Source organism: Mesocricetus auratus, unplaced genomic scaffold, assembly GCF_017639785.1.
Source record: "Mesocricetus auratus isolate SY011 unplaced genomic scaffold, BCM_Maur_2.0 Super-Scaffold_100013, whole genome shotgun sequence".
NCBI classification, from domain to species: Eukaryota; Metazoa; Chordata; class Mammalia; order Rodentia; family Cricetidae; genus Mesocricetus; species Mesocricetus auratus.
In genome coordinates this window covers 2,741,598-2,755,488 of record NW_024429196.1, presented here as the reverse complement: position 1 = coordinate 2,755,488, position 13,891 = coordinate 2,741,598, and the positions used below count along the sequence as shown (strand labels likewise).

The 13,891-nt window shown below is 43.0% G+C and overlaps 1 protein-coding gene across 4 annotated transcripts in view; it reads left to right on the top strand.

The window, feature by feature from the left end:
* Nrp1 (neuropilin 1) overlaps positions 1 to 13,891 on the top strand; it is a 149,452-nt gene that overhangs the window by 68,223 nt on the left and 67,338 nt on the right. For all 4 annotated transcript variants that reach the window (XM_040755278.1, XM_040755279.1, XM_040755276.1 and 1 more), the window contains exons 5-7: positions 932 to 1,159; positions 7,233 to 7,388; positions 9,700 to 9,866. In XM_040755278.1, coding sequence (XP_040611212.1) covers positions 932 to 1,159; positions 7,233 to 7,388; positions 9,700 to 9,866 — 551 coding nt within the window. The remainder of the gene's footprint in view (positions 1 to 931; positions 1,160 to 7,232; positions 7,389 to 9,699; positions 9,867 to 13,891) is intronic.

Below are 13,891 nucleotides of genomic sequence, written 5' to 3'. Positions count from 1 at the left end.
CAGCTGCAGACAACCCTGCCCTGTTTGGTGCTAGATGTCACAGACAGAAATCGTGCTCATTCACATAGCTGCAAGGTCAGCCTACTGCGGTGCATGCCCACTTCTTGTTTTGCAATCACAAATCACCACAGTTTGCAAAGTCTTGATAACTCTGAGCAGCTATTAAAATCACACATTGTAAATAGGTACCGTCTACACACATGCCTGTGAGCCAGCACATTTAGGGTGGATACTGCACCACAGCTGATTCTTGGGGGAAGGTTACAGTGTCAGTGTTGATATCAGGTGACGCCTAGCACCAGGGCTGTAATCACAGTTTATGGTGCCCTTGCTAACTGCCACACGTTGACACGCACCTGTGTCAACACCGCTCATGGGGAGTCAAGTCACCCAGGGTCCATGTACGAATTACCTTTCACATTCAGTTTGTCAAAGAGACAGAGGTCACATCTGGCAGAGTGACCGGCTCACTGCCAGGGGAATCTGAAACCCAAACTCTCTTGACTGGATCCTCTCCCTTGCCTCTGTAAATGTTCTATTTCACCAATAAACGGCTGTCAGCCTGGAGATTTAAAGATCTGAGCTTGAATGGGGCTGTAATTATTTCTCTAGGGCTCTGTCGAGATTTCTGCAGCTTACTCACTCATTGTTCCCACATGATTTTATATTTGTCCCCTCCCTTTTTTTTTCTTTTCCTGTAACAGCAGATGCCTTTCAATTGCTCTACTCTAATGGGACACTATGGTGAGCACAGTAAACATTAGTGTGACTTTCCATGTAAGTCGACGTTAGGGAATGGCTGAGGAGTGACTGGCAAGGATGATGACAACGATACGACGGTGGTCTTTCCCTAGAAATCCTCTGCCTTCTCCCCTTGCTTCGTGTGCAGTCAAGGAATGTTCATTGTGCTCCCTTTATCTCCTGCTCACAGGTCCGGAATGTTCTCAGAACTACACAGCACCTAGTGGAGTGATAAAGTCCCCAGGGTTCCCTGAAAAATACCCTAACAGCTTGGAGTGCACCTACATCATCTTTGCACCGAAGATGTCTGAGATTATCCTGGAGTTTGAAAGTTTTGACCTGGAGCAAGACTCAAATCCTCCAGGAGGAATGTTCTGTCGCTATGACCGGCTGGAGATCTGGGATGGGTTCCCTGAAGGTAATGTCTGAGAACAGCTGGGAAAAGTCCCCCCAAAAGGAATCTTCTATAAATGTCACAATGCACTCATCACTTCTTAAAAGTAACCAAAAATAGCAAGGGAAAAGAAAATGAAACTGTGAAGGGCAGGGATGGAATTTCTGTGATTAGGAAGGACTTCCCCAATACCAGTCTGTACTCCTTCACTGTACACATAGGCAGTGGAGGCGGTGAAAGATAAAAATTCAAGGTCCTGAGTGATTTCTGTGACAGCCTGGGGATCAACGCGTGGTTTTCCTGACTACCTTATTTCTGTTCATTAAAACATCATTTGCATCAGATAGCTCATTTCAGAAATGAGAGAGGGAAAGTAGAGCAGAATTAAGGGATAGCAGTATCAGGAAGAGGGGGTGTAGTTGAGATTTTAAATGGGATGGTCAAGCCAGACCAGAGTAAGACAGAACCATATGAGCTGGGTTTGATAAAGGTAGGGAAATAGCCATGTGGACATCTATGAACTTTCCTGGAGAACTAGAAAGTGAATGCAAAAATCCACATGAAGATTCCAAGCAGAGGGATAAAGAATTTGTTAAAGCCATGTTGCTGACATTGTGCTTAACCCAGTTTCCTTCTAAGATCTCCCTTGAGGACACACTGCATGTATATGAAAGGACAACTCAGAAAGGCTCAACGACTGACCGTTGACAATGTACAGCTACCATTAAAATGGCAGGAGGGTTTCTTGTGAGTGAAGAGCAGGTAGAATATGAAGGCAACTACTTATAATATTTGGAAAAGACACCAAAATTACACTCATTTTGTCAGTAAATAGTAAAGAACAATATCACCTTTAGAAAAGCTTTTTACTGCCATTTAGTAAATGAATGAGTTAACATTGGTTTGATCTGTTCTTTCCCTTTTACCTTATGAAGAAAGTTATAATGATCTTACAGGAACTCCTTCATTAGATAATGAGAGCTTCCCAAACATAGTGCTGATTGATTTCCAAACACTCAATCTGATAATTAGGAAAACAGCATTATAATGATGTGGTAACAATAGTTGGAATGTGTAATAATGGGTTTATTTGTTCACAACCCAAATTCTCAGTCTTCCTTTCTAGAACTTTATTTAAAAATGACTGAGGAGGACGTCCCATTACCTAATATATTTAGAAGACTTTTAGAAAGAGACACATTGTTATTAGTGTCAAGGGTTTCTTAAAGTGGTAATTTTCTGGTTCTAGAAAATCACTGTGTTGAAACTAAGAAGGATATAAGAGTTACCAGCTTTATGCACCCACGGTTTGAACTGTTGCAAAGTTGGCTCATTTCCAGAGAACACTGGCTTTGGAATATGAAGGAGTTATCATTTTGTTTTATTCTTGAGACAGAGTTCCTATGTAGTGTAGACTGATCTCAAACTCACTATGTAGCTGAGGATGGCTTTGAAATCCTCGTTGTCCCATCTCTATCTTCCTGGTACTTGGATATTCCAGGCATTCATTGCCACACTTGGTTTACGCCACTGGGGATTGAACCCAGGGCTTCACACACACTCAACAAGTACTAAATCATCCCAGCCACGTACCTAACCCCCCAAAAATGTATATTTGTTCATGGTTACCTGACATAACTGTGTGGTTAAGTTTTCTCTTTTGTGGAGAAAATGGGAACCAACCCTCCTGGGTTTTTTTTTTTTTGTCAGTGGCACTAGAAACATTTTTGTCACTGTAGTTCAACACTCACAATTCCCATGCCAGAAACAACATCCAAAAGGTGCAGAAGGCTTTTAGCCATCGCATGACTTTATGTTCCATCTTCCCATAAACATCGAATTAAATGACTAAGTAATTGAAAGCTATCCACTGACACAAATTGACTTTGAAGAAAAGCAGTCTTACTCTGAAACTCTGAGTCCAAGGCATGCAGGTTGTGAACCACACATCTCCATCTCTCAGTCTCCAGAAGATCACATGGAGTCCTGGAGGGATTGGTGCAGAGTACCAAGCCTGCCTCTGCCAAGGGATACTACATGGGTGTGGACTGGACACTGGAGCCTGGGAGTGATGTAGTCACACCAGTGGTATGTCAGCTCTCTGCCTGAGCTGGGAAGAAAGACCAGAACTTGCTTGTCAATGACATTGCAGAACTGATCAGCAGAGTCAGAAATGAGTTCCTTAACAGCGAGACAAGTGCTGTTTTTTTATTTACTTTAACAGATAAAGTAGCCTAGTAAAACCACATGGATAGAAGTAAATGTGCCAATGCGCAAACTCTGGAGACTCTACTAATAATAGGCTTATTAATTTATGAAAAGTTAAGTGCCCTGTCTAGTGCCTATGAAATCATTCCTTTCTGGTTTATTAAAGATCTTTCACTAAAAGTACCTCTTTAGCCAGCATGGTAGTATATGCCTGTAATCCCAGCACTTGGAAGGCTTAAATAAGATTACTATGAGTTCAAGGTTAACCTAGACAACACAGCAAGTACCAGACTGTTTAAAAAAATTATTTACTTTTGGTTCTTCAGAAGGCAGAAGATGATATTATTCTGAGGCAGGGCTATGATTATTGGAAAGAATAATGGAGTGGGGTGCTGTTTTCTAAGGACAGACATTCTGTCACCCTTACATCCAACTTGATGGGACTAGGGTCCTGCTGCTCACAACTTGTATATCCCTCCCCCTTACTGGAGCCCTCAGTGATTCACTTTTTGCATTATACTCCTGGGTTTGGTGATCACTTTCACCCATCTCTTTGGCCTTTGGGTGTACAATTACAGAAAGGAGAAATCAGTAGCCCCGTTCGAATCCAACACAAATGAGCACACGCGTTGTTGCATGAGCGCGCCTTGTCCTCCCGGCTCAGATCAATATTGCATTAGCTTGCGAAGCTGAGGTCCCCCTGTTGTTCACGAAAATTCAATACCTCTTTGTATTATTGTCGCCAGAGCCTTACACTCTCATATCTGGAGGGCTCCTAAGGAGACGTACAGGGATCTGTCTGGGGGCAATGTTCTAAAAGACAGAAGGCAGATTTACCCAGCATGCCTCCAACATTATAAACCAGTGAGTCATGGAGACTCTCTAAATTATGAGTCTGCGTTAGACAAGTTCTCTTCTGTTTCCCCTTTCAAAGAGACTCCCCCTGCCACCCTCCCCAAAGGAATGGGGTGACAGGGGAGGGGGGGATAGCTATCAGTGCCTCCTTCCACAGGCACTGCCGTGTCCCTCGCAAGCATTGACGGGGAAGGTCAGGGGCTGTGGCCATCAAGAAACAACCCCAAGGATTAGGACTGTAAAAGTTTGCCCACAACGAAAGTAAGAGATTATGAAACCACACTAATGGAATTTAAATGAGGGGAACCATGAGGAGAGGATGAATGGGCACTAAGCCTCCCATTTATAACTGCAGACCAAAATGGGATTCTTACCCAGGCAAGGGGAGAACTGAGTTCTTGGCTCCAGCAAGATTTTTTTGTGCATACATTTTGGACAACCTGGAGCTCCTTGGCCAAGAAAAGAGGAGTTGAATTAGCGGCAGGGCCTCCCATCCAGAATGAAGAAAGCTTGGCACAGAGCTAGCACTTGGAGAAGAAATCCAGGCCAAGATTAAGCTGAAAAGAGGTGGGAACAATAAGAGTTCCATTTTCTGAGGCAAATGTAACAAATTCTCTTTGCGACATTCAAAGCTATTGACCAGTGTGCAGCTCTTTCCAGGATCTTTATCAGTCTCCCTCTCAGGATGCCCTTGTGTTTTCCTCATGATAAACCACATTACACACCACATCCTCTGTTTTCAGAGAGCGGGTGATGGTGGAGAGAACAGCCTTTTAATTCAGTCTGGTTGATGGCTTTGAACACATCAAGTAGTCAGATGTGCCGAATAATGCATAGTAGGCTAAGGGCTGTGGCTTAGTTGGTACAGTGCTTACCTACATACACAAAGCCCTGGGTTCATGTATACAGAAAGAGTACTGTGTCAAAGCTGGGCACTGAGCTCAGTTGATAGATTTACTTACTTCATCTAGCAAAGCCCTGGGTTCGATCCCCACTGCATATACTGAATGCTTGTAATTCTAATGGTTGACGCAGAAAGACCACAAGGTCAAGGTCATTGTCAGCTACATAGTGAGTTTGATGCCATTCTAGGATACACATTAAACCTTTTCTCAGAGACAACACCAGAAATAAACTCAACTATGAGAACCACCTCAGGTTTTTGGGCTTTGGTTTTTGGTTTGGTTTAAGAGGATTGGTCAAACTGACCACCTGTCAGTCAAGGATCTACATACTCTAAAATACTAAGTATTCAGATTGCCCCTACCTGGAAAGTCAGTGGTTCTTGGGGCCTTTGGGAAGACCAACTCTTATGGGTTTCACTTTTGCAATGATATTTGAATCACCTTACCCCCAAAGGTTGCCTTCTGCAATAGTGACATTCTTGGTCCTTGGAGATCCATGTCCCTTTTGAAGTCCTCTTCCTCCACCCCAGGACACATGGAAAGTCTACAATAACTTGGATCCTTAAGAGGAGCTGTGAGTCTTAGCTGAAGTGCACAGAATAGTGGTTTTCTAGGGAAGGAAGATGGTTTACAACAGACTGTCCTTCAAAACCCAAGCCATCTGGTATGTCTTTACCACATTAGAGAAAACAACTACTTTTGTGCTTTGTTGATCTGAATGGAGTAATGGAGCAGTCTCTCAACTGCAAGGGGCTTCTGCACTAAGTGACTCATTGCCAAGGTTGAGCTAAGACATTCTAGCACAGGCACAGCTACATGAGCCAAATCAGAATTTGACTTTAACACAAATTAGTCAGTGTTCTGGGATATTCATGGCCTAGGGCACAAATGGTTGTTGTAGGCCATTTTGTAGCCACTAAACACAGTGTAGTGCAATCCCTATTCTTGGGTTTGGAAGAGTTAAAAAACCAGTCAGAATTCAGAAAAATACATTATCCATTCATTTTTATTGTAACATATATAAAAGATCAGTGTTTGTAGTCTCTAAGTCTTGAATGGTTAGGATTGTCTATTAGTTGTCTATTAGACCCGAGGAGTGAGTGCTTTTCCAGAGTTTTTTTTTGTCTAAGTGTGTGATATGGCTGGTTTAGGATCCAGGGCTGTGTAATGGAATGAGGAAGGAAATCTGGGTTGTGTGGCCCTGGATGCTTCCTGGGACATTATGTTTCTCCCAGACTCACCACTGGGGAAAGGAGAAGTGGGACATCCTGGACCTTGCCTAACTGCTTGGACTGAATTACATATTACATTCTTTGCAATTGGATGCTTACCTAGCATCTCTCTCTCTCTCTCTTTCTCTTTCTCTCTCTCTCTCTCTCTCTCTCTCTCTCTATCTTTATCTATCCCTCCCTCCCTCCCTTTCTCTTCCTCCCTCTTTCTCTCTCTGTGGTGTATGTGTGTGTGTATGTGTGTGAAGGCCAGAGGACAACCACAGGTATCATTTCTCAATAGTCATCTACTTTGCTTTTGTTTCATTTTGTTTTTACATGTATATGTACATGTTGTGTGTGTGTGTGTGTGTATGTATAGCATGTATTCTCATATGTGTGAGTGCATATGTGTGTATGTGTACACAGGTACATGTGGAAGTCAGAGGTTGACATTGGGTGTCTTCCTCTATTGCTATCCACTCTGTTTTCTGAGACAAGATCTCTCATGGAATACAGAGATCATTCACCAACTGGTATTTGAGATCTCTGCCTCTACCTACTGAGCTCTGGGCTTACAGCTGGGCTACCACACAACACCCTCTCTGTTTTGTGTGTAGACACTGAGGATTTGAACTCTGGTCTTTGTGGCATTGAGTCATCTCCCTAACATGTTCCATTCCTGAGAAGAACTGGGCTGGCTGGGGGTATGATTGTGCCTGTGAATGCCTGTCTGAGCATCTTTCCAAATCCTCTCCAGTCATCCAGTATGAGCTCTATTCACCCATTAACCAGGAGAGACTTGCATTAGGCTATAACAGTCTTTGTGTTCTGCTGAGATTCATGCTTGCAAATGGTTATTTTTACATCTTCTCTAGCAGAAAGGACAATCTGATATTCTCCGTACTTCTCCTTTTCCAGTCGGCCCTCACATTGGACGCTACTGTGGGCAGAAAACACCTGGTCGGATCCGCTCCTCTTCAGGCGTTCTATCCATGGTCTTTTACACCGACAGCGCCATAGCAAAGGAAGGTTTCTCAGCCAACTACAGTGTGTTGCAGAGCAGCATCTCTGAAGGTCAGTGTGTTCATCTCACAAAGCCCTATAGTAAACACTGCCCATTATTTCTCATACACCTGTGGCCACACAAAACACTAAAGAAATGTTCTGTGAACTGTGGTGCCCACTGTCTTTCTCTGGGAAAAAAAATCTTTTTGTGTGTGAGTGTCAATTGGAAAGATGTCATTTGGTGTATTTCCTCCATAAAATTATGTGTGAGCCTCTGCAGTTAGGGAAGTGGAAAATGACTGAACACTACATGGAAACAATGAGGGGTGACCAGGAAGCTCCCCTGGCACCTCAAAGGCACAGGTGTCAGGAAACACAAAGGACAGGTCCAGGCAGAACCAGCTTGAGGTAGCTGATAGGGCTGTTGGCTGTAGGTGACCCTGGGGTACTCATTACCATTTTCTTATAAAGTTTAAAATAAAGTAGGATATGTAAAAGAATGGTCTTATTCTTTTACACTTTAAATCAATTAATTTATTATATATATACATACATATACATATATATGTGTGTGTGAGAGACAGACAGACAGACAGACAGACAGACAGACAGACAGACAGACAGACAACAGCTCACAGATATCAGTTCTCTCCTTCCACCGTGTAGATTCTGGCAGCAAAGGCTGTTACCTGCTGAGCCATCTCACCAATTCTGGTTTTTTATTTGTGAAGGACAGGATCTCATGTATACCAGGCTGGCCTAAAACTCACTGTATAACAAAGGTTGGCCTTTAACTCCTGAGCCTCCTGCCTCTAACTCCCAAGTGCTGGGATTACAGGTATGCAGCACCATACCTGGACACACAATGCTAAGGTTGAACCTAGGACTTGGTACCTGCTAGGTTAGAGGTAATCCTGCTGACCTAGCCTGTAAAAGGAGAATATTTCAGTTTGTCTTACATAGTTTTCCAATAAAAAGAGTAATGTATTTTTAAAGACCTTATTAAAATGCTCAGGGCAGAGCTCCATGGTAGAATACTTGCCTGCAATGCAGGAGTCCCTAGATTCAAGTTCCAGCATTGCAACCTCTCTGCACAACAGAATAATAAAATGAAAAAAAGAAACACTGACTAAAGTTCATGTGGCTAAGGGTTCTTTTGAAGGCCAGATGGAGAAAAACCTGTGTCTCGTTGCTTTTGCTGACCTGCATAGCAGAGCTACTCAGGTTTTCTGCCCCATATATGACTGGGAAATGAAAAGGTGAATGAAATTCAAAATGTGTTTACACTTAACTTATTTGGCTAGTCAAAACCTTATCTATTAGGACACAAATTTTAGAAAAATGTGAAATTTCTATTAGTTGGACATTCCATTGATACAACAAACAAGATTTTCAATTTAAGGAAAAAGGTTTCTTTTTTTTCTTCTTTATTTTTAATTTATTTTGTTTTGACACATGATCTCTGGCTTCCAACTCAATATGTAAGGATACCAATGACTGTCTGACCCTGCCTCCACTCCAGGCTGCTGGGATTGCAGGTGGTTTACCCCAGCACATCAGATGAGGAGGTGCTAGCATGTCACCTATGTGGCTCCATTCACACTGTTCTGACACTTTATCAACCAAACCACATCCCTACCTCAGAGAGCATTTTGTCAACATTAGCCCACATGGGAGTGTTAATAATAACTGTGCTGGCTTTTATAATCTTATTTTTGAAGATCCATATTCAGGAAAATGTAATTATTGGTGCCATGTTCCAGTAATCCCATGTTGCATATTTTGTCAGATTTTGTTAATGAATTCTGTTTCTCTCTGTCTCTCTCTCTCTGTCTCTCTCTCTGCCTCTCTTTCTCTCTGTCTCCCTCTCTCTCTGTCTCTCTGTCTCTCTGTGTCTCTGTCTCTCTCTGTGTGTGTCTCTCTCTCTGTCTCTCTGCCTCTCTCTCTCTTTGCCTCTCTCTCTGTCTCCCTCTCTCTCTCTGTCTCTCTCTGTGTCTCTGTCTCTGTCTCTGTCTCTCTCTGTGTGTGTGTGTGTGTGTGTGTGTGTGTGTGTGTGTGTGTGTGTGTGTGTGTGTGTGTGTGTAGACCTGAAGTTGACATTAAGCTGTGTGTCTTCCTCGGTCACTGTCCACCATGTGTTTTGAGACAGAATCTCTCAATGAATCTGGACTATGAACTGGGTAGACTGGCTACCCAGCAAGCCCCAGAGATCTGACTCTCAGTGTTGATATGACAGGCCCAGCTGTCTTTTACTTGGGTGGTAAGGATCAAATGCAGGTCCTAACACTTACTGAACCATCTACCCAGGCTGTGAGTGAACTCTTTAGTTTGCCACATTGAATTTAAACTGTGTCTTCAGCCCTTTATAATTTGTCTGCAGATTTCAAGTGTATGGAGGCTCTGGGCATGGAATCTGGAGAGATCCATTCTGACCAGATCACGGCATCCTCACAGTATGGCACCAACTGGTCTGTAGAGCGTTCCCGCCTGAACTACCCTGAAAATGGGTGGACTCCCGGACAGGACTCCTATCGGGAGTGGATCCAGGTGGGTGAAACAAGGTTGGGCATAACGGGCCTGGGAGACCTACAAGGCATCTAGAAAAGCTGACAAATAAAAATGGGTGCTATATCAAACACAGGAAAGACACCTGAACACAGATCAGTCCATGAAAAGGATCACACTCACACACACAGAATAGCAGAGCTGGCTCAGGTGACCCCGCAGAAAACATTTTCTTCTCAAATCCCTTTCACTGCTTTTTCCAAGTTTGAATAGATTCCTCACTTCCATCACAACTAGAAGATAAGATTTTCTCCCAACAACTACACACTCACTTCCTATTCTGCCACAGTTCTATGCCATTGATGGGATATAGGAATTCTGTAGGGTTTGTCTGAGATATTTGTCTACAAGCATTGGTTTTATGGTTTGATTGGAGTAGAGCATACAAGATACACACGTTGTGTGTAGCTAATTGAGGGCATCTGCTAACTTGTATTCACGGACAAGCATGGAATCCTCATATGTGCATCTTCATTAGTGATTCTGTTGCTACTGCTTTTACTAGGCTCTTAGAACTAGATCCTTCCTTACTGTGCCACACACATGGCCACTGGTCCTCATCCCCAGGTCGTCTACTCTCCCTGTTTTCCAGGAGTCATCCCTAGTATCTGAGTACCCATTCTTGCACACCTTGGCTTCTGGATGTCTCTACCTGTATTGTTTATTTGTCTTCTTGCTGCAACAAAACATCCAGCAAGTGCAACTTAAAGGAGAAAGGGTTTGTTTTATGTCAGTTCCAGGTGATACAGTCCATCACTGCAAGGAACATGTGGTAGCCTCAGCAAGAGGCTCACATTGCATCAGGAAGCAGAGAGGGATGAATGCTGGCACTCATCTCACTTCTCCCTCTTACCCAGTCCTGGGCATCAGACCATGCTGTCCACTTTTAGGTTGTGTCTTCTTGCCTCAATTAGATTAACCTAATTGAGAAGATCCCTCGTAGATATATCCAAAGATTTGTTTCCTTTCTGATTCTAAACCCATCACACTGGCAACCACAATTAACCATCTTGGCGCAACCCAAGGTCCCATGCTCGGACTCAAGGGGCCAGCACCATGGTTTAATGAAGCCTGTGGATGTGGATATTCTGTGTATATGACATCATTTGACCCAAAAGTAGGCAGAGCCTGTCTTTATATATATATATATATATATATATATATATATATATATATATATATATATATATATATATATAAATGACTTAACTCCAGAGAGAGTCTCTATGCAAGAAGAAAGCTGGGGTGATTTATCCTCTCCCATGTCCATTGCTATTTCAGTCATTTGAGCACAAATACAGGATTCTGTTTTACTTTGCAAAGGTCAATATTAGTTTAACATACACTTAACGTGAAAGAGTCCATTAGGGGAGACTGAACTCATGCTAACCTCTGTATGATAACACCGAGCCATGTGGAGAGGGTGGGAAAAGATGAGGCCTCATTCGGGACTGCTGAAGCCTGCTCTAGATGAAGCCAGAGGTGAAATTAATTTGCTCATGGTAGCTTGTCTTTCCATGTCTCCAAACCCACAAGTAGCTCCTTGTGAATGACAGACGCAGCTCTGGGGGAAGCTTGCATTTTTGCAGTGCTAAGCATGTCTGTATGGTAATGCATTTCTATTCTGGGTAACATGGACCTTGCCCAATAATGGGGCCCCTGTGGTACTGCAGGGGTTCAGAAACTGCCATAGTAGCAATTCTTTTGTACAAACCACTTCTTCATTGGCAGAAATCTAGAGAGAAAACAGGCACTCCTGGAACACTTGTCAAAGGGATAGGATCCTATGTCACTTTTTATTGGATGCTATCTGAGATAGCTACGGAAGAATGCCATCCAACCCTTTCTCTCATGGAATAGTGTGGTCAGGAGAAGCATGACAGCGACCCCCCCCAAAAAAAGGTTTATTACTATTCATATTCCTCCACACCCCCAGACTGGCTGGAGGCTCAGACCTTTACATACGAGCCTGAGCAAGGGGTAGCTGTTACCTGAAACGTCTCTATCAGCAAGGCAGAAGAGGAAGGAGACCAGGGGCAGTTACCCAAGTTGTTGAACTTGCACATCCCATTGCCAATGTCTTGTCACACAGGCACACTCAGCCTACCTCTGTGGAGGGAAAGGACAAACTAGCCGGTGAATGTACCGACAGTGGTACCTCTTATAAACCATTCCCCCCTTTTTGCTTTTGAGGTGTCCTGGCCACTTAACATCTTTTGAACACTTTTCTTTTTGAGGTGGGGGTCTCCTGTAGCCCAAGATGGCCTTGAACTCACTATGTAACTGAGGATGACCTTGAATTTCTGATCTTCCTGCCTCTCCATCCTGAGTGCTGGAATTGCAGACATGAATCAAAACACCTGGTTTTATCTGGGCCTGCAGATGGAACTCAAGGCTTTCTAAATACTAGGCAAACACCCCACCAGTGCACCACATTCCCAGTTCCAAGAGGAGACAGCTTTGATCTAATCCCCTAATCCTGAGAAGGAGCTAAAATCCCTCCATTTCAAAATCAGACACCCTGAGGCTGAGGAAACCCGCTAAGTATTCATCACAGGTGGGACCCTGGACTTGGAAGCAAAGTCTATTGGGTTCCGCGTCCCCACATGATTCTTAACGTTATCATGTGTGGTGACTTTTTGCCTTCACACATGTGGGTCTCTCCCATGAGCTCCAGATTCTGCCCTCTCCTTCCCTCCAGCTGAAGATGCTCGCGTTTGCCATGTTAACCTCAGTGTCGAGAAGGTGACTGTCAGGAAAGCAAAGCTTCTAGTTCACGTTGGGATGAAATGGCCTTTTTTCCCTTGGCACTCAGAGCTCATTTACACACTTACCTCTGTGTTCATGATAGGAGCGGTTATCATCCACCCATCACCTAATTATGAATAATTTCATGTGCTTCCAGCTTTTCTGAAGCTCCTTGGAAGTGGTTGGCTGGTTGTTTTCATCAGATAGATGTTTTATAAATTAGCCAACAAGTGTGGCGTAATTCAGATGAAGGGTCGAGGCAGTCACTGCTAATCACAAGCATAGCACGTACGGCGGCACACACGTATACTTCTATTTTTATGCACATGATTATGCAGATGACATTTGTCTTGATTTTCGGTTTTATCCCATTTTGCATGAAATATGCCCCACAAAACACGTTGCTGTAGCAACAACTAAGAACAAATACTTGCATGTGTTAAATTAATAAAGCAACATTGGAAACTGGCTTTCCTTAAAGACAGGAACAGCCTTCAGTTCCCATTGTTTTCTCTAGGAAATTACCAAGTAACATTTTTAAAAAAGCAACAATACATCGTTAGCTGTGGATATGAATGTCCGCACTAGTGCTTCCTGTGAGATCCGTTGTCTGCCAGGAAGCTTCAAAACAAGACAAGGAGCAGCCTGGTAAGAAGAAACACAAAGGGATGTCCCGACTGGAAGGCTCTCAAATGGCCATATCCTGCTCACAAGGCCACTTCACAAAAAGCTCTTGTTAGTGGTCACAGTTGAACACAATGTAAAATTTGTTCATTTTTTTCCAGATTCTTCCATTCTGTAGTCTGTCTTCTAGGCTACTTACATTATTGACATAATTTTTTTCTTTCTTTGTTTCTAATTAAGCAATTACAGACTCAGTATATCTGTGATGCAATCAAAATCCTTACTTTTGTATACATCATTACAACGTAATCTCAGATTCAAGGAAACGAGGTCCTTTCCCCACAAAACAGTGATGTGGACTTAGCCACTAAAGCACTACCAGCCTGTGGCACTATGAGTCGTAGAGAAACACAAGCTGTGTTTTTCTTTTCTCCCACACAAAGTACATATCATGTTGTATTTGTTCAAGAGACATGGTCTCATAGATCCTAACTGTAGCCATTCACATACAAAGCAGAATTTAATTTGTTAATTATTCCAATGTTTTATTAATGATGGTGTTCACCACACTGTAAACAGATTTATCCTTCCAACTTTAATTAAAGCTCTTGGGAGCATTTTCCTCAAAACAACTG